Here is a 24,304-nt window from a genome sequence, read left to right as displayed (position 1 = left end):
AGGAGTTCATTTCAATCTATTGATGTCATAAGGAGTTGTTCTCTCTCTCTCTCTCTCTCTCTCTGTTATTGGCTGTGTATATATTTCTAATGGTAAAATATTTTCAAGATGACTTTGAAATGATATTTTATAATATCAGTTTAATGGTATATTTGATGTAGGATGATACTTGAAGTCTACATTTGGTATTTGAACTTTCAAGAAGGCAGATATAAGCAGTTTTAGAAGGGCGTTCTAACTATTCATGTGTTTGAGCTATTCGTGAGGGTGTCTGGTACCCATCCCCCGCAAATACTGGGGGAACACTGTATATGTATATACAGTGTTCCCCCAGTATTTGCGGGGGATGGTACAGACACCCTCACGAATAGCTCAAACATATGAATAGTTAGAACGCCCTTCTAAAACTGCTTATATCTGCCTTCTTGAAAGTTCAAATACCAAATGTATATATATACATATATATACATGTATATCCATGTATACTCACACACACATACATATATATATATCTATTCTATATATATATATATATATATATATTTTCCTATATATATAGATATATATATATATATATATATATTATATATATATGTATGTGTGAGTATACATGGATATACATGTATATATATATTATATATGTATATATATATACAGTGTTCCCCTCCCTGTATTTGCAGGGGATGGGTACCAGATCACCCTCACGAATTTATATATTAATCTATATATATATATATATATATATATATATATATATATATATATATATATATATATATATATATATATATAATCGACCCCCATGAATACTTGGACACCCCTCTAAATGCCCCTGTTTATAGTTTTATCTTGAAAAAATTTATATTACTCATGAAAATTATATGAAATACTGTGAATATTTCTCTAAGTAAAATTCTGCGTATAGGGGAATTTTCTGTGAATGATGTGGATGTATGTGCCACAGGGAAATCTGTGAAGAAGTGAATATAATATATATATATATATATATATATATATATATATATAATATATTAGATATACATATATATATATATATATATATATACTTATTAATTGTTTATTTATTTGAGTACTGCATGTTCATGTGAACAAGGTTATAAATTTCATAATTGTCTTGTTTCTGCTATGATGGAATGTAGAATTATTTTCTTTTATTATTCTTTAAGGCTCAAGATGAGGCTGCTGCTGCAAGAAGAGAGAAGATGGCTATTGCAAAACCTAAGATAGTACCAGGGATGATGAATATGCCAGATATTGAACACAAAGGTATGGCAAGTTCTTCAAGTAACATATTATTATGTGCATTTTCTATTAGTTGACTTATATTTCTTTGGACTAAAGAGAATAGGGTGCTGCAAGTTATTACTAATGAATGTTTTACTTAGAACAAATGTGGAATATGTACTATTTGCACAAAGAAGTACAAAAGTATGATACATTGACAGTATACAGAATTGACTGATTTATTTGATCAAATATACAGTATTCATATATTTAACCACAACATAATTAAATTAACTTTGCTCACTCATATAATTAAATGTATTAATTTCCTCACTCATACTTTGATAGACTTCATCATCAAATCTTGACGGTTTTTGGAGTGAGGGTGCCATAAACCACACTTCCATGGGGTTGATGTTAAACCTCATTCTGTATAGTGTTTTTGAGTTTGAATTTCACAATGGGAGGTAGGACTTCCTCATCTAATTTCCACTTACATTCAAGACTTGAAGTGATAACCTTATCCTAAAAATGTGATGGTATAATTATTATTATTATTAATATTATTTTTTTGGGAGGGGCGGCTATCACAGTCCTCCAATTCGACTGGTGGTATTCAAGACCTGAAGTGATAACCTTATCTTAAAAATGTGATGATATCATTATTGTTATTATTATATTATTTTTTTGGGGGGAGGGACGTGCTGTCACAGTCCTCCAATTCGACTGGGTGGTATTCATAGTGTGGGGTTCCAGGTTACATCCTGCCTCCTTAGGAGTCCATCACTTTTCTTACTGTGTGCTCTGTTTGTAGGAGCCCACTCTTCTGCATGAGTCCTGAAGCTACTTCACCCTCTAGTTTTTCCAGATTCCTTTTCAGGGATCTTGGGATCTTGCCTAGTGTTCCTATGATTATGGGTACAATTTCCACTGGCATATCCAATATCCTTTTTATTTCTATATTCAGGTCTTGATAATTATCAATTTTTTCCCTTTCTTTCTGTTCAACTCTGGTGTCCCATGGTATTGCAGCATCAATGAGTGATACTTTCTCCTTGATTTTGTCAATCAACGTTACGTCTGGTCTATTTGCACGTATCACCCTATCTGTTCTGAAACCATTATTATTATTATTATTTTTTTTTTTTTTTTTTGCTCTATCACAGTCCTCCAATTCGATGGGTGATATTTATAGTGTGGGGTTCCGGGTTGCATCCTGCCTCCTTAGGAGTCCATCACTTTTCTTACTGTGTGCCATTCTAGGATCACATCTTCTGCATGAGTCGGGAGCTACTTCAGCCTCTAGTTTTTCTAGATTCCTTTCAGGGATCTTGGGATCGTGCCTAGTGCTCCTATGATTATGGGTACGATTTCCACTGGCATATCCCATATCCTTCTTATTCTATTTTCAGATCTTGATACTTATCCCATTTTTTCCCTCTCTTTCTCTTCAACTCTGGTGTCCCATGGTAATTCGACATCAATGAGTGATACTTTCTTCTTGACTTGTCAATCAACGTCACGTTCTGGTCTGTTTGCACGTATCACCCTATCCGTTCTGATACCATAGTCCCAGAGGATCTTTGCCTGATCGTTTTCTATCACTCCCTCAGGTTGGTGCTCGTACCACTTATTACTGCAAGGTAGCTGATGTTTCTTGCACAGGCTCCAGTGGAGGGCTTTTGCCACTGAATCATGCCTCTTTTTGTACTGGTTCTGTACAAGTGCCGGGCATTCACTTGCTATGTGGTTTATGGTTTCATTTTTCGCATTGCACTTCCTACATATGGGAGAGATGTTATTTCCGTCTATCGTTCTTTGAACATACGTATCTGGTTCTTAGGGCCTGATCTTGTGCCGCTGTTATCATTCCTTCAGTTTCCTTCTTTAGCTCTCCCCTCTGTAGCCATTGCCATGTGTCATCGCTGGCTAGTTCTTTAGTCTGTCTCATGTATTGTTCGTGCATTGGTTTGTTGTGCCAGTCCTCTGTTCTGTGTGTCATTCTCCTGTCTCTGTATATTTCGCCACTCGTCTTCACTGGTTTTCAGATATTGCCCCAGTGCTATGTTCTCGATGTTGATGCAGTCCTCTATACTTAGTTGTCCTCTCCCTCCTTCCTTTCGTGTTATGTATAGTCTGTCCGTATTTGCTCTTGGGTGTAGTGCTTTGTGTATTGTCATATGTTTCCTGGTTTTCTGGTCTATGCTGCGAAGTTCTGCCTTTGCCCATTCCACTATTCCTGCGCTGTATCTGATTACTGGCACTGCCCATGTGTTTATAGCTTTTATCATATTTCCGGCGTGAGTTTTGACTTGAGTATCGCCTTGAGGTCTGCATATATTCTTTCCTGATCGTGTCCTTCATCTCTTGGTGTTTTATATCCCCTCCTTCCATTATTCCCAGGTATTTGTATCCTGTCTCATCTATGTGTTTGATGTTGCTCCCATCTGGTAGCTGTATCCCTTCAGTTCTCGTTACTTTGCCTTTTTGTATGTTGACTAAGGCGCATTTTTCTATTCCAAACTCCATCCTGATGTCCCCAGATACAATCCTTACAGTCTGGATTAGGGTATCTATTTCCTTGATGCTCTTACCATACAGCTTGATGTCGTCCATGAACATCAGATGGTTGATTCTGTTGCCTCTTTTCTTGAGTTGGTACCCGGCATCCATCTTCTTGTAGTACTTTTGTCATGGGAATCATGGCTACTACGAAGAGTAGTGGGGACAGTGAGTCGCCCTGGAAGATCCCTCTCCTGATATTAAACCTCTGCTAGTTTTATTTCAGAGCTTGTAAGTATTGTATTCCAGTTGCGCATTGTATTTTTGAGGAAGCTGATGGTGTTTTCCTCTGCCCCATATATTTTCAGGCATTCTATTAGCCATGTGTGTGGTATCATGTCGAAGGCTTTCTTTTAGCCTATCCATGCCATGCTTAGGTTGGTTTTCCTTCTCCTACTGTTTTTCATTCACCATTTTGTCTATGAGGAGCTGTCTTTTGTGCCCCTACACTTCCTTCTGCAGCCTTTTTCTGTTGGTGGGGGATGGTGTTGTCTCTATAGGTAGTTGTATAACCTTTCATGATGATACCTGTTAGTAACTTCCACATTATTGGTAGGCAGATGATAGGCCTGTAGTTACTGGCTATATTTCCCTTACTCTTGTCTTTTTGTACTAAGGATGTTCTTCCTGTGGTCATCCATTTGGGTGCATGGTGATTTGAGATACAATGCTGGAGTTGTTCTGCTATTCGTGGGTGTAGGGCCTTGAAGTTTTTGAGCCAGTATCCATGGACTTCATCGGGACCTGGGGCTTTCCAGTTTGGCATTTTCTTTAGTTGGTGTCTTACTGTGTGTGTCGTGATCTCTAGTAAATCTTTGTCTATTCTCCTGTTTCTTCAAGCCTTTGACTTCCTGGAGCCATGTTTCATGTTTATTATTATTATTATTATTATTATTATTATTATTATTATTATTATTATTATGTATTATTATTATTATTATTATTATTATTATTATTATTATTATTATTATTATTATTATTATTATTATTATTATTATTATTCAGAAGGTGAATCCTGTTCATTTGGAACAAACTCACCTAGGCCATCGACTTGAAATTCAAGCTGCCAAAGAATATGGTGTTCATTTGAATGAAGTAACAAAAGGCAATAGGTAATAAAGATAGCAGTAATCAGTTGTTAGAAAGGAATAAATAGTTGAATTATTTAGTAAATAAAAAGGTAAGTAAAGTATAAGATATAAGGAGAAATTGCTTTTGTGCAGTAATTTCATTGCATCTTTGCTTGAACCTTTGAGGTTTCAGTTGCAACTTATGAAAAATTAACTAACAGAGACACTCAGAGGAAGCTCCAAGTAAATACTACTGCTAATATTAGGAAACATAAACTTAACACTGTCAACAACTTTCTAAAAGGGATAAATCTCTGGCAGAGGCTGACATTCGCACTAGAGAATAGGATTCCAGTAAAGAAAGGACAAATGACTTAAAACAGGTTGTATTGATTTCATCTGTGTTACAGACGTTTGGGGCTTAACATGCAACATCTAACTTCTGTGCAGCATTTACTAACGCTTTCATAAGATGTATCTCAAAAATAAGCTATGAGTGAAAAGTGGCACCAAGTATAGTTAAAGATTCAAACTCATTCGCCAGAGTCCCATCTACCTGAATGGAAGGATGAGGTGAAAAATCATCATGAGACCTACTAATCAACAGTTTGCGTTTTCCTGGAGTTCAGCCTCATACCCCCCCAGCTACACCACTCACTAATGTGCTTCATGTCATGATTGAGACTAAGGGTAGCCTCATATCTCATAAGTGGAGACGTTATTACAACCACAAGAGTTGCATCATTGGCATACTGAATACTAATTTTTTCTAGGCCAACAACCTAAAATTAGCAGCTGACCAAAAACACAACTTTGTGGAACTCCAGACCCAATAGCAACTCACCTGTAAGGAAATCATGAAGTAATCCTGAATTATATCCACCCACTCCAAGATTTCAAAGTTTATACATATGTGCCCTATGATTTACTAAATCAAACGCAGCACTAAATTTTATTTGAATTATTTTGCACTGAAATAGTATGATATAGTATACAGTTCAAAAACTCTCGTTGTTTATGGAATGGTTTTGCTGTGCTGGATTTTCCAATTTTAGGCTTTTAAAGAAATATGTTGTCAGCAGTAACAAAATGTATATGGCGCAAAAATGATTCTGATAACCTAAAACTGTGGAAATATTTTATTTGATGCAGAAAGTTTAGCTATGGCAATAAAAATTAAGTTGAAATATAGAGCTAATGCTATATGCATTAAAAATTATCTAACTTGAAAATATATACAATGGCAGTATGTACTTCACAGTGTTTGTCACTATATAAGACCTCCATGATCAACTAGTAAAACATATCAGAGACATAACAGACTTGTCGTTCTGTGAAAATTACTTTCTTCACCTCTGAGAAAAGTTCTGGTACAATCTGTGTGTAATATGTTACGTAATTACAGCACATATAGTTAATGTTCTTTCAGAAGATGTAACCCCATTTGCACTTTTTAAAGGTGATACCCCTCCAGAGTTTTACCTTACATGACCTGGAGATGGTACCGTTTGGTTGGGCTGGTTTGATAATATGAATTAGTTAACGAACTAAAACTTCAGAGACGTAACTAAGAATTGTGTTTAGTGTTGTTCTGTGAAAATTACACTTTGTTAACCTGCAAGAAAACTGCTGGTGCAGTCTGTATTATCATCACTGGTGAGTACCCATACTTAATGATTTCTTTTCATTTAGAGACTGTGCCAGACTTGCGTGAAACTTCCCCTTGCGCGAGGGGGTCTGGAACCTAACCCCGTATAAGTTCAGGGTATTACTGTTTACAGTCAACCCCCTGTATTCATGTTCTCAAGATTCGCGGACTCCCCTATTAGCGTCTCCCATTAGATGATTTTCTATGGAACCTATCCAAAAATTATTCACAAGAAGACTCACTCATGCATGGATTTTTCTGTGGAATGTATCTATAAAAATATTCGTGGTTTCCCTCTATTCACTCTATTCACAGATGCGAATTTTTTTCATAGAGCAATTTTCTGTGCATTTTAATGTTATTTTCTATATAATATGTAACAGTAAATATTATAATATTAATATTAAATCCTATGGATACTCACTGGTGATGAATGTTGATTACGGCATATACGACGATGATGAATTAGTTGTGAATGCACAGCAAAGTAGTGGAGTTAATCTCCTCTGAGGGTGCTTTTTCCGGAGGGGCTTGTCAGGTTTCAGAACGCACCACCTTGAGGTAATTGAACATGTTTAGAAAGGTGGGATGTTAGGGCTGCATGAGCTCATTAACACTATGGGCTGTCCCTGGTTATCTGCCGGGGTTCTGTTCTCGGTGGGATGCTGATAAGCAAAACCGCCATTAACTGAAACTCGGTGATTTGTGGCGCATAACCAGTTAATGGCGCCCTCTGTTATGTTTGTCTATTAGACATTGATAACTGGAACATGAATCACCGATTTTATGGAGCTAGACAAGTGCCATAAAACCAGATCGCCACTAACCGAGTTCGCCGATAACTGGGGACTGTCTGTTGGTAAAATTTGTGGCCCTTTCTTCATTCTTATCCCATGCCTATGTCATTGTCTGTACCTTATCTGCCTGACTTTCCTTATCAATTTGTACATACCAGGAATTTCTTCAAAATCCTGGTCCATTGGTGTGATAGTAAAGAGGGCGGTGAGTTAATCTCCAAGAATAACCTCATGACCTTCCCAATTATTTTACTCTGTTCATACTCCATGACTTTCACCCCCTTTGCCAGAATCCTCAGGAGAAGCTGAGCGTTTATAGGACAATTTAGCAGACAATTTCAAAGAACATTCTTAGTCTGTAGTATACTGTACACGCAAAACACTCACAAACAAGAGAACATGTAAATGTTTTGTTTTAAGATGATTTTTAAATATATGTATGTACATAAAGTGTTTTAAGATGATATAAGTATGCAGAGCATATCTAAAATATGTAAGACAACAGAAATAGTAGGGTACATTGGTATGTTTTCATCTGCAATACATAGTATTTTCTTGTATACATACTAAGTATATTATCGTGACTAAATACATTTTTCATAATGAAAAAATGTACTAATTTTCAAATGTTACAGTTCTGTAATATGCTAATGTAAACAGCAAAATTTCAGTAACATATTTTTTCTTGAAAGGTGCTTCACCCAAGCCAGCTTTCCACAGATCACTGTTACAATCCCATGATGCTGTGATAGCGTAGTACCCAGACGAAATGAACCCAACACACTATTGGCTGCTGTCTGCAAAGCACCCAATCCAGGTGCAGTATTTGTTTTCCTCGGTGCTCATTAACTGTACACTTGGCGTTGATTCGTTGAAACTTGAGTCCCAAATTTCAAAGATGGAATTGTTGGTACTATGCATCCCTCCTTGATCAGCCTTATTGCGTAGCAAGTTACAGATATATGTGGATGTAATTATGAATCTGCGTTTTACATATCAAATATCCGAGTGGATTGTGCCGAAAATGGCACATAAAAAGTCCCCTGCTCCTTCTAAGACTTCTGGTAAAGAGCCTAAAAGAAAGAGGGCAGTCATGAAGCTCGATGAGATAGGCATGAGCTACTTCGGTACTGCAAAAACAGTGTCGACAGTATGAGATAAAACAATCATGAGAATGGAATCTGCGCTGGCGTACTGGATAAAGGATTGCCGGAAGAACATGCTCCTTGACTCCCAAGATCATTCGTGAGAAAGCACAACAACTCTGTCAGAAGTTATCAACTGTATGGAAGACAACGACGTAGAGGCATAGGAAGTTGGTGATGTAGAGGCACAGGAGGGCGACGAAGAAGGGGAATTAGAATTCTTGGGCTTTAATGAACCCATGCTGGGAGAAGAAGAAGAAGAGGAGGAAGAGCCACAGCCAGGGCCATCATCAGCTCCTCAAGGTTTTCAGGCAAGCAAAAGATGGTTCCACTGGTTCCAGAAGCAGTTCTACCTAAGGTCTATTTTTCTACATGGGGAAGCAGCATCTGCAGACAAAGAGGTGGCAACGAAATATCCCAAGACCTTCAAGAAGATTCTGTAGAAGGGGTACCGTCCAGAACAGAGGTTCTGTATGGACAAGACTGGCCTGTTCTGGAAGAAGATCCCTTCCTGGACATACTTAATGAAGGAAAAAGCTAAAGCCTCCGGATTCAAGGCACAGAAGGATAGGGTTACCCTCCTAATGTGTGGGAATGTAGCTGGCTTTATGCTGAAACCAGGCCTCATTTACAAGGCTGCAAACCCCAGGCCACTCAAGAATAAGAACAAGGCATTGCAGCCAGTGTTCTGGAGGCAAAGTCCCAAGGCCTGGATCACCACAGTCCTTACTAAGTACTGGTTCCATCAAAGTTAAGCAGTACCTGGGTGACTTAGACGGAGTTCATGGTGTTGCTGATTATGGATAATGCTGGTGGCCACCCTCTCGATCTTTATTATAATGGAATCCAGCTTGAGTTCCTCCCAACACCACCACCTCTCCTCCAACCTATGGACCAGGGCATGATCCATGCCTTCAAGGCACTCTACACTGGGAACTCCCTCCAGCACCTTGTTGATGCAATGGACCTTGACAGTGAATTTACACTGAAAGACCATTGGTGTAAATTCATGATTGCCACATGTCTATCCATCATCGATCAGTCGTTGAAAGACATGAAGAAAGAGATCCTGAACGCATGCTGGAGTAAGTTGTGGCCGGATGTGTGCACAATTATAAGGGCTTCTCTCCTGAGGAAATTCAAAATTTGGCCATTAATAAGGCGGTCCAGTTGGTGAGGATTCTTAGTGGAGAAGGCTTTGGTGACATCACCAAGAATGAAGTCGGCACCCTCATTGTTGCCCACTCTGACTCCCTGACAGACCAGAATTTAGAAAACCTGATGAAGTCTGACAGCAAGGGAGAAGACACTAGGTTCAGCAGAGGAGCAGGAGGAGGAGGAGGGCCTGACTTTGGAATGTCTGTCCCAAATTAGGAGGGTGATGAAGGATACAAAATTTGTTTCAACATGGGACCCTTATATGGAACGCTCCTTAAAGTTTTCAAATACCGTTGATATGGCATTTGAGCCCTACAGTGAAGTCCTCTCCACCATAAAGACTCAATGATAGCTGCTGCCAATCATGATGTTCATCACTTAAGAAGAAGGCCCCTCCAAAGCCTCCCAAAATCCCTGAAGTAGTGCCTCCCTCATTGCCAGAAGTAATGCCTATTGAATCACCTGAAGAAGTGCCTCCCAAAACGACTTGAGTTATTGTCCCCTGAGGTGCCTCTTGAAGGTGAAGAGGCGCCCTCAGAGGAGATGTAGCTCCTTTGCTTGGCTGTGCAGTCATTTCATCGCCATTTATCGGACTACATAGCTTCATCACTGGTGAGTATCCTATTTATATATGTTGCACATACTGGTATGTGTAAAAAAAAATTTTATTGTCATACATATTTTTATTTCTCTCCGTCTGTGCATGGCTGAATAGTTAGGGGACTGGATTATTTTCACACGTACGTAACTAAGTCATACAGTACGTACATATATTTTTAACCATAAAATGTTTAAGGTTTACTTTGAAATTATATTAGTAATATTATTTCAAAGATTAATAGTGTAATAGGGTAATATTTTAAGAGGGCCGGCCGGAACCCCTTTATATGGTGGTATAGGGAGAAAAATGCAAAGTCATGAAAAAATTCATGGAGCTTCATATGGCAATTGAGAATACTTATACGAAATATTTCGTCAAAATTCCTCTTACTTTCGTAGTTACAGGGTAATTATTAAACATAACTCAATAAGCCTAAAGCATTCATCCGTACAAGAAAATGCAATATTTCTTCTGTTATCGTAAATTTTGATAATTATTGGCAAAGAAATTGTGAGAAATGGCATCTGTAGAGATTCCGTGGCTCGCAGAAGCGAGTATCTGGTTCGGCCCGTTCAACCATGAATCAGTAGGACCACAGACTTCAAGTAGATTACACGTTCGATTTTCACCTCATGACATTCGCTTGCTTTTACATATGTTTATGTATGTTTTGGCAAGTTCATCATGCCAATGAGGAAAAGACAAGGAAAACATCTCGCTAACATACAGACGAAGAAAAATCGCTCAAGTATTATTACAGAATATTATAATATATGCGTAGTTAGTGAAGAAAGAGGGGAGGGTTGCCTAGTAACGCCCCCTTCTTGCCTGACAGCACACGTCACACTGTGCCCAAGGCTACGATCTTTGAGCAAAGAGATCTTCATTTATGATAAATAACATAGTTTTGGTTTTTTAATACCCAAAATGGGATATGAAATTCATAATAATCATGATTTATTAAATTGTTTTTGTAAAAAGAGAGTACACCTTCGAGTTTCACCTCTGACATTCTCTTGCATTTATGTTTGTTTATCTTTGTTTCGGCAAGAATGTCATCATGCCAAAGAGGAAAATACAAGGAAAACATCTCGCTAACATACAGAAGAAAATTCGCTGTAATAAGCCGAGTTAGTGAAGGGGAGAGAGGGGGTTACGTATGAAGGAGTGCCCCATCTTGCCTCAAGCAGTGCCCCAGGCTACGATATATGAGCAAAGGGATCATCATTTATGATTAAATTATGATAAATAAAATAGTTTTGGTTTATTAATACACAAAAAAGAAATATACATTCATAATAATCATTATTTATTAACATTGTCTTTATAGAAATACGAAGGAAAACTTTGAACGCCTGTATCTCAAAACTATACTTATTGACCTTCAAAATCTATCTCCTCACTTAGTTTGAAAGCTATAACATTGGAATTTGGTATATAACTCAGAAAGACATTATAGAACAATCAAATACAGTAGGGCCTCGTTAATCACGGGGGATAGGGCCCAGAACCCCCCGTGATAAGTAAATACCCGTGTTATCCTGGTACCCCCCCTGAAAATTGCTTTAAACCGCCTGCTTTAATAATTAACCCACCCAAGACCGCTATTTCAGTGTTTATAACTGCCTACTTTAGTTCAAGCACCAAATATTTCTTCAACTATCACCTTGAACTAAATTCAAGACAGTTTCAAAGTTATTCTTTCCTATATTCAATTTCCCCTTCATCAGATCAGCAAACAAAAGTATAATTACCTAACAATTCCTTGTTATTTTCATGATTTGGCTGCTGCACCAAACTAAAAGTACATAGTATATCTATTTTGAATGAACAATATTTGATAAAAAAACAGCTTTACGGTAAAGATTACAGAACCCAAAACTATTAATATTAATGTTGTAAACAGCAAAAATACAGCAATTATCTAGCCTTTGTCTTTTGTTTACGTTTATAATCAGCTGATGGACGTTTATTACCGAAAGAATCATTTTGGAAAACAATTTAGTTTCTAAAAGAAACTAATTTATAAATGGAATTATTATTATTATTAACTTTGTACATAATAGTTTATGATATTATTGTAACAGTAATTTCATTATTTATGAGAGACCGATAGAGAGAGAGAGAAGAGAGATCCGAGACGAGAGAGAGAGAGAGGAGAAGAGAGAGAGAGAGAGAGAGTTGAGAGAGAGAGAGAGAGAGAGAGAGAGAGAGAGAGCAGCTTGTTGACGAGAGTAACTTGAAGCTTGAGAGAGCAGCTTAGGACTAGAGTAACTTGAATAGCTTGAGAGAACAGCTTGGAACGAGAGTACTGTTGACTATCTTAGCTCGAGAATAACAATGAAATTTGTACTATTTTAAATATTTTATGATGATAAGAAATAAAACATGGATAGTGATAAGATATTCTCTTGTATACTGTTATATTATGTGATAATCATTGAGTCAACTATAAAAGTTGTATTGAAGCACAGTTTCGTAAATCACAGAAAGAATAAAAATATGGCAACACATATTTTTATTCTTTCGGGGACCATCTTGTTCTTTTATTACGATAATAATAGATCAGTATTATAGTTATTTTTCTGTAAGTGATGAGAGAGAGAGAGAGAGAGAGAGAGAGAGAGAGAGAGAGAGAGAGAGAGAGAGAGAGAGAGAGAGAGAGAGAGAGAGAGTATTAGAAAATTTATAAATGAGTTTATCCTAAAAATGCATTTAGTCATGAAAAGAAGAAGAAAACAGTAATTAGTGAATCTTGCTCTATGATAAAATTCGTGATTTCGTTAATTTTCTGGAATATACGTAGCATTTGGGCTTCACAAAAAAAGTAAGTAAAGTGATTTATGACAGAGTTTAGAAAGTACCGATGTAAAAATACATCGGTACTTTGTAGAACGGTGACGTCACGGTGGTCTTATGTATTTTTTTCGTGAATAAATATACATTTATGATAAAAAATAGTTACTGTACTGCTTAGAGTACCATACTGTAATATTAATGTAATCACATCAAAATAAAGTAATCATGTTCATTGTATACTGTAAACATGTAAAAGTGTATTTTGTCTTTTTGAAAAATGGATTCCCCAAGGAATTATTCCTTGAAGAGGCTTTTTATTATGAAGATATGCCAATAATATATAAGATTTGCATTTTATTATGAATATATGAAAATAAAATATAAGGTAAAAATGGTTTTATTACGTTTACGCTTCGTCGCCGATTGCAAACAACATACGATAATCTATGACAATTATCGTTTGTATGACTGCAGTGTTCAGAGAAGTTGATTACGTTATACCAAAACAATAATGAAGTTCGAATTGAAAATTTATGTTTTCCTAAATGTTATTACTACTGTAATTACACTACTACTATTAACATTTCTAAAAGGTTAAGAATGACAAAGGTGCTGTGAAGTGTAACTCAATGTTTACATTTCTGCTGGCCGCTCAACTACAAGTTGATGTCAATGACGTGGAATTATTCCATGAATAGGCTTATCAATATTATGAAGATATGCCAATAATATATAAGGTGAGAATGGTTTTATTGCCTTTATTGTCAGTTAATATCATAATGTGAATCTGTTCATGCATTTGTTGGTTATCGGAACCGGACGAGGCTTAGCCTACCACCGACAAGCCCGGATGCTGTGATTCATACCAGCGATATATAGACTGAGAAGTGGTCCAAGGAAAAACCCGTGATTAACTGAATCCGTGATTACTGATCCGTGACTAAGCGAGGCCCCACTGTAGAGCCCTTTTTTCCAATTTTTATTTCTTCTTTTTTTTTATAATTTTTTTTCTCCTGATTTATAGGGTTTATTTTTTTTACCATATTGAAAAATTCATATCTAGCAAAAAAATGACTTTAGAAAAAAAAACTCTCCATTTGATTGGAGGTCTACATCAGGTCTATATATGGTAGTAATCCCAGGTCTTAATATATATTAAATATCAAGGGAGGAGATAGAATTTGAAAAATGGTTATTTTCGGGATAAATTGCCCTGGCGTCACAAAACCGAAGGTCAGAGGCGAAAATCATATGCGGTTTGGAGATGTCCCAAGTCACCTTATTAAGTGGTATGAATGTCAAAGTCCTGTCGTTAAAAAACGGCATTAGCCGGCCGGCCCCCTTAACGTATATTAGATGTAGGATGGTATTTTTAAGGATACTTTGGTGTTTGAACTTTCAAGACAGGCAGTTATAAGCATTTTGGGGGGGGGGGGGTGTAAATATTCATGAATTCTAGCTATTTGCGGGGGAGTCTAGTATGCATCCCCCACAAATACAAGTGGTCCACTCTATTAACTTTACATTTTATTGGAATTTATTTTTCCCATTTTACTTTCCATTTGGACTGGGGAAAGCTTTTGTATTCTATCATAGTGCAGTTCCACCCACTCTAGCCATGTTGTGTTGTTTTTCTTTTGCCATCTAGTATTACATCTCCTATTTAGCTTTGAGCATTTGTATGCACATGTTTAGTATTTGCTCTGTGTGTATTTATATTAATTGCTTGAACTTTGGGATTTAGTGGATTTTATTTGAATTTTTGTAAAGATATTGAACTTAAGGATTTATATGTACTTGTACACAATGTATTTGCCTATTTCCAAGTTGGATCAGTTAGTTACTGTGTGGGGCTTAGTACTGTCTGTGTATCCTAGTGCTACTTGCATCTATAATATTTTGATTACTATGCCCCAGCATTCTTGATAAGGTTTATGTGGAAGTGCTTCCCATGGTAAAGACATCCATCTAATATAACTGTGTTGTACCGATCAGCCAGAAGAGATCTAAAAGCTTCTACATAAAATAATTATGTAATTATTTTATGTAAAACCTTGCCGTGACTGTTTCTTTTGACTTCTCTGCTTCTGAAGAAGAGGATAAGGAGTTGTCTCCCGATGTCATACAAATCGCTACTTTACTACTTTGTATCGAATTCCTCAGATTCTTTCTCGCCATGGCTTCATGAAGCACACTGCTCCTTCTATCCAGCCGCAAACAACCTCTGAATCCTTCTCGCTGGTAGCTCCAACTTCGCCAGTGTCTTAATATATGAGAGATAATCAAGTAGATTCATCTAAGTTGCTTATCTAGTTCTTTCCTTTTCTTCTTGTAAGGCAATGAACAAAGTTAACCTTTGGCTTTCTGAAAAAAGGGAATGGAGCAAGGTTAACTTCAATTTCCCACCATCACATCTTTTGACAGACAAATAATGTTTTTGGCATCGAATTTAGAACATCTTATTAAGATTATCTTCCGTGGACTGTTGGAGCTTTGAGCTGCATTTTATGGACTTTTAATGAGTAACTTCCTACCTCGATAAAGGTATCAGGGACTGTTCCCTGGAATTGGTTTCCCCTTTACGTTGGGCATTCTGAAGAAGAGAGAACTCTGGTGCTCTTTCACCACCAAGGAGTGTCTCGGACACAGAGGTCTACCCTTCTTTACTGTCCTTTGGATAATAAACACCTTTTTCTTGAGGATACAGTGATTCAAGTATCTAATAACCTTCAGATGAAGTCAACCTCGGATCCTCTCTCTCTCTCCCATTCAACCAAGCCCTCTCATGTTACCATTCCTAGCTCACACCCTTCTCCTTCCGCAAACGCTCATCCCTTTCGTGGCAGGGGAAGCTCTAGGTCATTCCCTAGATTGGAGGAAGAGTACGTCTCAATCCTTGAACCATTAGGAAATCCTCCTCCAAAATCCCTGCTGAGAAGTGAAGGGGCCATCCTCTGTGTACCAACAGGAGCAAGGTTCCACCAGTTCGGATGAACTGGGAATTAAGAGGAGCAGAACCTTGGATCGTAAAGTGTTGAGAGAATGCTACGACATTCCTTTCAAGAGCGTTCCACCCTTATTCAGCTCTCCAATAGCTTTAGCCTACTCGAAAATTCAGACATTTATTGCCCTGAGTTTTACAACTGACTATTAGCAAGTCTCCAAGGCCTCAGGGGACTTGAGGCCTGTGTTAGATGTAAGCACTGAGTGTTTTGTCCGAAAGACAAGATTCAAAATGGAAATTAATCAGACGGTTTTGTTATCCATTTGTAAGGGGGATTGGATGGTGTCCATCGATATGGACGATGCATATTTCCATATCCCAATTCACCAAGACTCAAAGAAGTTTCTTTGTTTTGTCTTCAGAGAGGGTACCAATTCGGAGCTCTTTACTTTGGGCTTTCGACAGCCCCACAAGTGTTTACTCACATCTTAGCCCCCATTGCGAATGGCTGCAACTAGTCAGGATAAAAGTATCTCTTTACCTGGATGATTGGCTTCTTCGGTCACATTCAGAGAAGAAGTACACAGAGGATGTGCAGAAAATTCTATTATTGGCAGGAGTTGGGACTTCTGATAAACTTGACGAAGTTACAGTTAGTCTCCTGTCAGGACTTTGTCTATTTGGGGATGCTGATAGTTGTGGTGAAATTATATCCTCCGATTGCTCAAAATGGTCCACAGCACATAATTTTCTTAAAGAAGGCAACAACGGTAGGAATTTTAGGCGCTGGAATTTTATTACAAACCAGAAATCAACTTGTATTTACCTTAAATCTCGTTGGTAGTCGCCAAACGCAGACACAAGAACTAACCTAGTATTCTTATATAACTCCTATACACATTTGACCAAACATGCAAATTAACTTATATAAGATACTCAGCTGGTTCGTCGTCTTCAGGAAGATAAGTACTACACTTAATTACATGTTATAACCAATACAGAATAGCAGTGCTCGCCACTATTGGGATCCAAGAATGTCCCCTAAAATTGCCATGTGTGCACAGTAACCCGGACAGCCACACATTACCCCAACATTAAGGAGGGAAAAAAAGTGGAGGGAAACTCCTGTCACATTTGTGAAATACGGGCAAAAAACTAACATAATTAAAAATAATTAATAATCATTATTAGAAAATCACAAAATCTAAAGTAAAGTTAATGATAAAGAAATTAACACCTTTTCTTTCAATGGAAATGAAAATTAAATGTGTCATTTTATGACATTCTTGGGCCAAGTAAAAAAAAGATAATTAAGCAACAAAAAAAAGGGTAATTTCTCACATAAGAATTAAACTTAACTTACAGAGCTCCTTGTTTTATGAGCTCTCTCCTCTCTAGTGCTAGCATGTTGAGGACGTGTTTCAATCATTTGACCAGGGGGATGAGGCATTTCAGATCTAGGAACATCATTGTTCACATTATCATCAAGATTACCTATAAGTTCCTCATTCACTGGTTCACTAACCTCTAAAGGTACAAGCATTTCAACTGTTCGTGTACTGACATGACCTTTGCAGTACACATCTACAGAATGTATGACTCCTTCTGAATCAGGTCGAAGTTCAACAATTCTACCTAAAGGCCACTCACTTTTTGGAGATTCAACTTGGACCAAAACAACATCCCCAACTTTAAGATTATTCAATTCCCTAACTCTATCGGAACCATAATGGCGTTCTCTTAATGAAATTATATATTCATTCTTCCAGACCTTCTCAAACTTGGAAATGATACAAGACAATAAGGAAAATTGCTTATTCGGTTGATCATGGTCCATGTAAGTAGGATCAGATTCATCCGCTAAAACTACTGGTGGCATAGCTTCAGTCGATCTGCCATATAGGAGATGTGAAGGTGACAAGGGTTCTGGAGACATCCTATCACTGTTGATATAGGTGAGCGGTCTAATTAACACGAGATTGAATCTCAACAACCACAGTCTGAAGTTCATCTAAACTGACTCTCGTATCATACAAAACCTTTTGCAAACAATTCTTAACAACCTTAATCATCCTTTCATAGAAGCCACCTTGCCAAGGTGCTCTGGGAGCGATGAATTTCCAAGCGATACCACGATTACTAAAATATTCTCGTATTTGAGGATCATTACATATTTCCTCAAGAAACTTGGCAGCTGCTTTAAAGTTTGTCCCATTATCTGAAATTATTTGTTTGGGAACAGACCAGGTGCCACAAAACCGACAAAAAATTAATAAGAATGATTCTGCTTTCTTGTAGCTGTACAAGTAAACAAGCAGATATAAACCTTCTTTGGCTCATTATCTTCAGTCTTTGTAATGACAATAGGTCCAGAATAATCAACACCTACATTCTCAAATGGTCTGTTCAAAACAACTCTATGTAAAGGTAAAGAATGGGGACCAGGGTAAACACAGGGTTTACCTTCAACTTTCCTACAGAGAACACATTTTCTAATCACTTTGCGTACTGCTTGCCTTCCCTTAAGAATCCAAAGTTGTCGACGAATAGTAGCAAGAGTTTCCTGTACTCCTCCATGTAAATTATACCTATGTGCCTTTAGAATGAAAAGGTTAGTTAAATGTTCTCCTGGTGGAACTAGTACAGGGTATTTGGAATTCACAGCAATCTCAGCATGCTGGAGGCGACCTCTTGACCTCATCAGTCCAATGGATGGATCAAAATACAGACCTAAGTCCTTAATCAAATCAGAACATTCCACAGACAAGCTGTGTGGTTTCTGCAAAAGATTATACAAGCTCTTAAATTCAATAGGATCAGGATTCACAGAATAAAACAGCCAAGGAAAAGTTTCTTTAAACTTAGTGAGGTGATAATATCTCGGCCAATAAACTGCTGGATCTGGTAGTTATCTTTGACACTCGATTTGGTGATATCTTAAGTAACAATTTTTTCAGAAACTGAAATACATATTTCGTTATCATGAAAATCTTCTCCAGAGAAGAACATTCTCTAACTTCAAACAAACATTCAACCTTAACTGGATCAATTTGTTTCTCCGCTGTTATCTCATTAACTACAACTTCATCCTTTTGACTTGGCCATAAACTCTCACATGGTAGCCAAGAAGGACCTTTAAACCATAAAGAATTTGACACTAAGTCTTTAACTTCAACTCCACGAGTCACTAAGTCAGCAGGATTTTCTCCAGTAGATACATGAAATATTTGATAACTGGCTGACACTTCTCTGACCTCAGCCACCCTGTTCTTGACTTAAGTAATTTTGCAATTATCATTTCTGACCCATTGAATAGCAGCCTCATTATCAGACCAAATCACAGTTCTTGAAATATTAATATCACTTAAAATTTTGTGAATGTAGTTGGCTAATTTAGTTCCTAACCAAATTGATGTCAGTTCCAATTGTGGAAGAGTTTTTGTTTTAAGGGGAGCAACCTTATTTTGCCATAACAAGATTACTTTCTCCATTTCCTACCAAATAGGATGCATAACCATAAGCTTTGGTCGAGCTGTCACAAAATATGTGCAAAACATAGTTTACTCCTTGAGTTGCAACTTTGCGAGGTACTGAAAATTCACTAAGTGCCTTGAACTCTTCATATAATTCCATCCAACTACTTGAAAATTCTTCACCTAATGGATCGAATATTCCAGGAGACATTAGCCCTCCAAGCAGCTTGAATAAGGATTTTACCCCTTATGATTACTGGACAAAGGAATCCTAGTGGATCAAAAACCATTGAGACCAAACTAAGTAAATTGCGTTTTATGATTACTTCAGGTACAAATATTTTAGCCGACTTCAGACTAAGCATGTCTAAGATGACATCCCAATTCAATCCAAGAGCTGAAGTAGTGATAGGAACAACATAACCACTGTTATCTTCTTCAATTTTAGTTTTAAGTTTCTCATTGTTAGTTACTCAAGTCCTGAGTGGCATATTGGAACTCCTCAGTTGCTTGTTAGCCTCAGCATAAAATTCTAACAATTTTATTTCATTGGACATACTACCCTGAAGATTATCAACATAAAAGGATTTGGCAATCAAATTCTTAAAGGGGCTACCTAACCTACTCAAATGATAAGTCAAGTGTTGCCATCAACAAAAATGGAGATGATGTGCTACCAAACAGCACACTAGCAGATCTATAAGTGTCTAAACCTGCTTCTGGGTTCTGCAGATCTCGGAACCACAGAAACCTGACAAATTCTCGATCAACATTCTGCAGGCCTACCTGCAAAAAGGCCTTGCTAATATGTGCACAAAATGCAAAATCATTGACTCTAAACTTTAACAAAACATCACCTAACTTCTCTGTCAGGGAGGGTCCCTTGATTAAAACAATCATTGAGAGAAGGATTATCCTTTCCATCTCGAGCACTGCAATTATACACTATCCTTAAGGGGGATCTTTAAGCACCCCATGATGCAGAATATAATGTGTATTAGCACCAGCTACTGCATCAGGAACTTTCTCAATAAATTTATGCTTTAACTGATCCTGGATATTATGGTATGCATCCAAACGTCCAGGAACCTTAGATAAATTTTTCCTTATTGTATACACTTGACCTAAAGCCATTCTATAGTTGTTGGGCAAAAGAGGGCACAATTTTCTTTCCAGGGAAGACGAACAAAATACTGTCCATTTTGATACTCAACACTATTAACATACCTTTTGTAGACACAATCATCTTCTACAGATGGGGCAGTTGGATTGATGCCTATTGATTCTAATTCCCATAATTTATGATCTTGTTCATTATTCTCTTCAATTAAATCACTGACATGAAGAGGAAAAATATTAGCAGTTAATCTGCAAACAGCAACATTTGTCTTAACGGAAGTTTCCAGGTTATTGGAAAATTGTGAGGAAATCCTACCAATTGGAATGTAACCACCAGGTGTCTCAAACAGTCTAACACCTTCATACTTGGTAACACCATCAACAAAATCAGCAAAATAATCAGAACCCACCATTAATTCAATCCCTGAGACAATGTCGGATAAAATTTCATCTGCAGTTTTAATCGCTTTACCCTGCAGCATTTGAAAAATTAACATCTCTGCCTCTGTATGCAACTTGCTCTGTAACAGAACAGCAATAAGCCAATGGGAAGACTATAAATCAGTAACATAGTGTTGAAGAGTCTTCATAATTCTTTCAAAATCCAGCTTAAACTGCTCCAATTCCTTAGCAGTATACTTAGGCTTAACTATATTAAACAACTAAAGCACTAATGTTTGTTTTACTTTCTCTGGGTTAGCAAATCTATCTTGCAAAGCTGCAATACCATCATCATAGTCTTGGTCTGTGACATGAAATCCTGAGACAACTAACAATGCTTTACCTTTCAAACAGGACTTAAGGTGTGTCATTTTCAATATCTTGTCCATATCCTTACAATCATGAACTAATAAACAGAAACTGTCCCACCAAGTTTGCCATTCTTCTACCCTTCCATCAAAGCTGTTAATCTTTACTTCAGGTAAACTTACCCTGGCACTCTGTTGTGTTGGAGCAGGATTGGAAATTCCAGGAACTGCACTCTAATAATTTATTGGTCTCTGTATAATACAAAACTTCGTATTGAGCATGATTCTTCTCAAGTACATCAAACTCATCATCACTCAAAGAATGTCTTTCGGAGATATATTGATCCCATACTTCCAAATATTTGTTCCAACGCTTTTGTAACGTTTCCACATTGGATTTTACAGTCATCAAAGTTGGACTAGCCACACCTTGAACCCATCAAGCGAGCGATCAGTAATCTTGAAATTTGCCATGATACAGCTTAACCCTTAAACGCCGAAGCGGTAAAATAAAAATCGTCTTCCGTGTGCCAGGGGTGTTTCGGAGTGAGCGCAGAAGTGGAAAAATATTTTTTTCAAAAAATCACAGCGCGCTTAGTTTTCAAGATTAAGAGTTCATTTTTGGCTCCTTTTTTTGTCATTGGCTGAAGTTTAGTATGCAACCATCAGAAATGAAAAATATTATCATTATCATATATAAATAATGCGATATATGATAGCGCAAAAACAAAATTTCATATATATAATTGTATTCAAATCGCGCTGTACGCAAAACGGTTAAAGGTAACAAGTTACTTTTTTGCTGTTGTAATGTACACTACATTGCGATCATTTTGGTATATAACACATTATAAAACGATAAAAGCAACACAGAGAAAATATTATCAAAAAATGATGCGTGCATTCGTGACGCACGGACGTAAAAATTTTTTTTTTTTTTAAATTCACCATAAATCTACATATTGTGCTAGAGACTTCGGATTTGTTTCAAGATGAAGATAAATGATGGAATATTACGATACTGTAAGAGTTTTAGCTTACAATTGCAGTTTTCGACCATTTCGGACGAGTTAAAGTTGATCGAATGTCGAAATAGTTTTATATATTTTTTTATGCAAATATTTCAAAAATGAGAAATGCTACAACCTTCAAATACTTTTTGTTGTATTCTGTATGTTTTTGCGCACATTTTCATGTATGAAACTCTATAAAAAGCCTAATATGAAAAGGCACAAATATTAGGAGAATGGGACGTACGCATTTCGGAGATTTGCGGCCGAGAATCGGCACGCGGAGGGAAGAAAATAGTTTTTTTCGAAAATTCACCATAAATCTAAATATTGTTCTAGAGACTTCTAATTTGTTTTAAAGTGAAGATAAATGATTGAATATTACTAGACTGTAAGAGTTTTATGTTACAAATGCGTTTTTCGACCATTTCGGTTGAGTCAAAGTTGACCGAACGTAGTTTTTTTTCCTATTTATCGTAATTTATATGCAAATATTTCAAAAATGAGAAATGCTACAATCTTCAAATATTTTTTGTTGTATTCTGCATGTTTTTGCACACATTTTCATATATGAAACTATAAAACGCCTAATATGAAAAGGCACAAATATTAGGAGAATGCGACCTACGCATTTCGGAGATTTGCGGCCGAGAATCGGCACGCGGAGGCGAAGAATAGTTTTTTTGTTTTTTTCAAAAATTCACCATAAATCTAAATATTGTTCTAGAGACTTCTAATTTGTTTTAAAGTGAAGATAAATGATTGAATATTACTAGACTGTAAGAGTTTTATGTTACAAATGCGTTTTTCGACCATTTCGGTTGAGTCAAAGTTGACCGAACATAGTTTTTTTCCTATTTATCGTAATTTATATGCAGATATTTCGAAAATGAGAAATGCTACAACCTTCAAATATTTTTTGTTGTATTTTGCATGTTTTTGCGCACATTTTCATATATGAAACTCTATAAAACGCCTAATATGAAAAGGCACAAATATTAGGAGAATGCGACCTACGCATTTCGGAGATTTGCGGCCGAGAATCGGCGAGCGGAGGGAAGAAAATAGTTTTTTTTCAAAAATTCACCATATATCTAAATATTATTCTAGAGACTTCCAATTTGTTTTAAAGTGAAAGATAAATGGATTGAATATTACTGACGAACTGTAAGAGTTTTTATGTTACAAATGCCGGTTTTTTTCGACCATTTACAGGTTGAGTCTCAAAGTTGACCGAAAAAGTTTTTTTCCTATTTATCGTAATTTTTATGCAAATATTTCAAAAATGAGAAATGCTACAACCTTCAAATATTTTTTTTTGTATCCTGCATGTTTTTGCGCACATTTGCATATATGAAAATCTATAAATCGCCTAATGTGAAAAGGCACAAATATTAGGAGAATGCGACCTACGCATTTCGGAGATTTTCGACCGAGAATCGGCGCGCGGAGGGAAGAAAATAGTTTTTTTTTTTAAATTCACAATAAATCTAAATATTGTTCTAGAGACTTCGAATTTGTTTTAAAGTGAAGATAAATGATTGAATATTAGTAGACTATAATAGTTTTATGTTACAAATACGTTTTTCAACCATTTCGGTTGAGTCAAAGTTGACCGAATGTATTTTTTTCCTATTTATCGTAATTTATATGCAAATATTTCGAAAATGAGAAATGATACAACCTTCAAATATTTTTTGTTGTATTCTGCATGTTTTTGCACACATTTTCATATATGAAACTCTATAAATCGCCTAATATGAAAAGGCACAAATATTAGGAGAATGCGACTTATGCATTTCGGAGATTTGCGGCTGAGAATCGGCGCGCGGAGGGAAGAAAAAAGTTTTTTTTTTCAAAATTTCATCATAAATCTAAATATTGTTCTAGAGACTTCCAATTTGTTTTAAAGTGAAGATAAATTATTGAATATTACCAGACTGTTATGTAATTTGCTTACTGAAATATACCAATATATAAAATA

At 36.7% G+C, this 24,304-nt stretch overlaps 1 protein-coding gene across 1 annotated transcript in view; it reads left to right on the top strand.

Moving 5' to 3' along the window:
- The window catches only part of LOC135225786 (uncharacterized), a gene marked incomplete in the record, with an annotated part of 392,131 nt that overhangs the window by 179,505 nt on the left and 188,322 nt on the right, over nucleotides 1-24,304 (top strand). Inside the window, 1 exon segment of the mRNA XM_064265264.1 lies at nucleotides 1,188-1,287. Coding sequence (XP_064121334.1) covers nucleotides 1,188-1,287 — 100 coding nt within the window.

The sequence above is a fragment of the Macrobrachium nipponense genome, chromosome 13 (assembly GCF_015104395.2).
Source record: "Macrobrachium nipponense isolate FS-2020 chromosome 13, ASM1510439v2, whole genome shotgun sequence".
NCBI classification, from domain to species: Eukaryota; Metazoa; Arthropoda; class Malacostraca; order Decapoda; family Palaemonidae; genus Macrobrachium; species Macrobrachium nipponense.
This window is presented reverse-complemented; position numbering and strand designations above follow the sequence as displayed.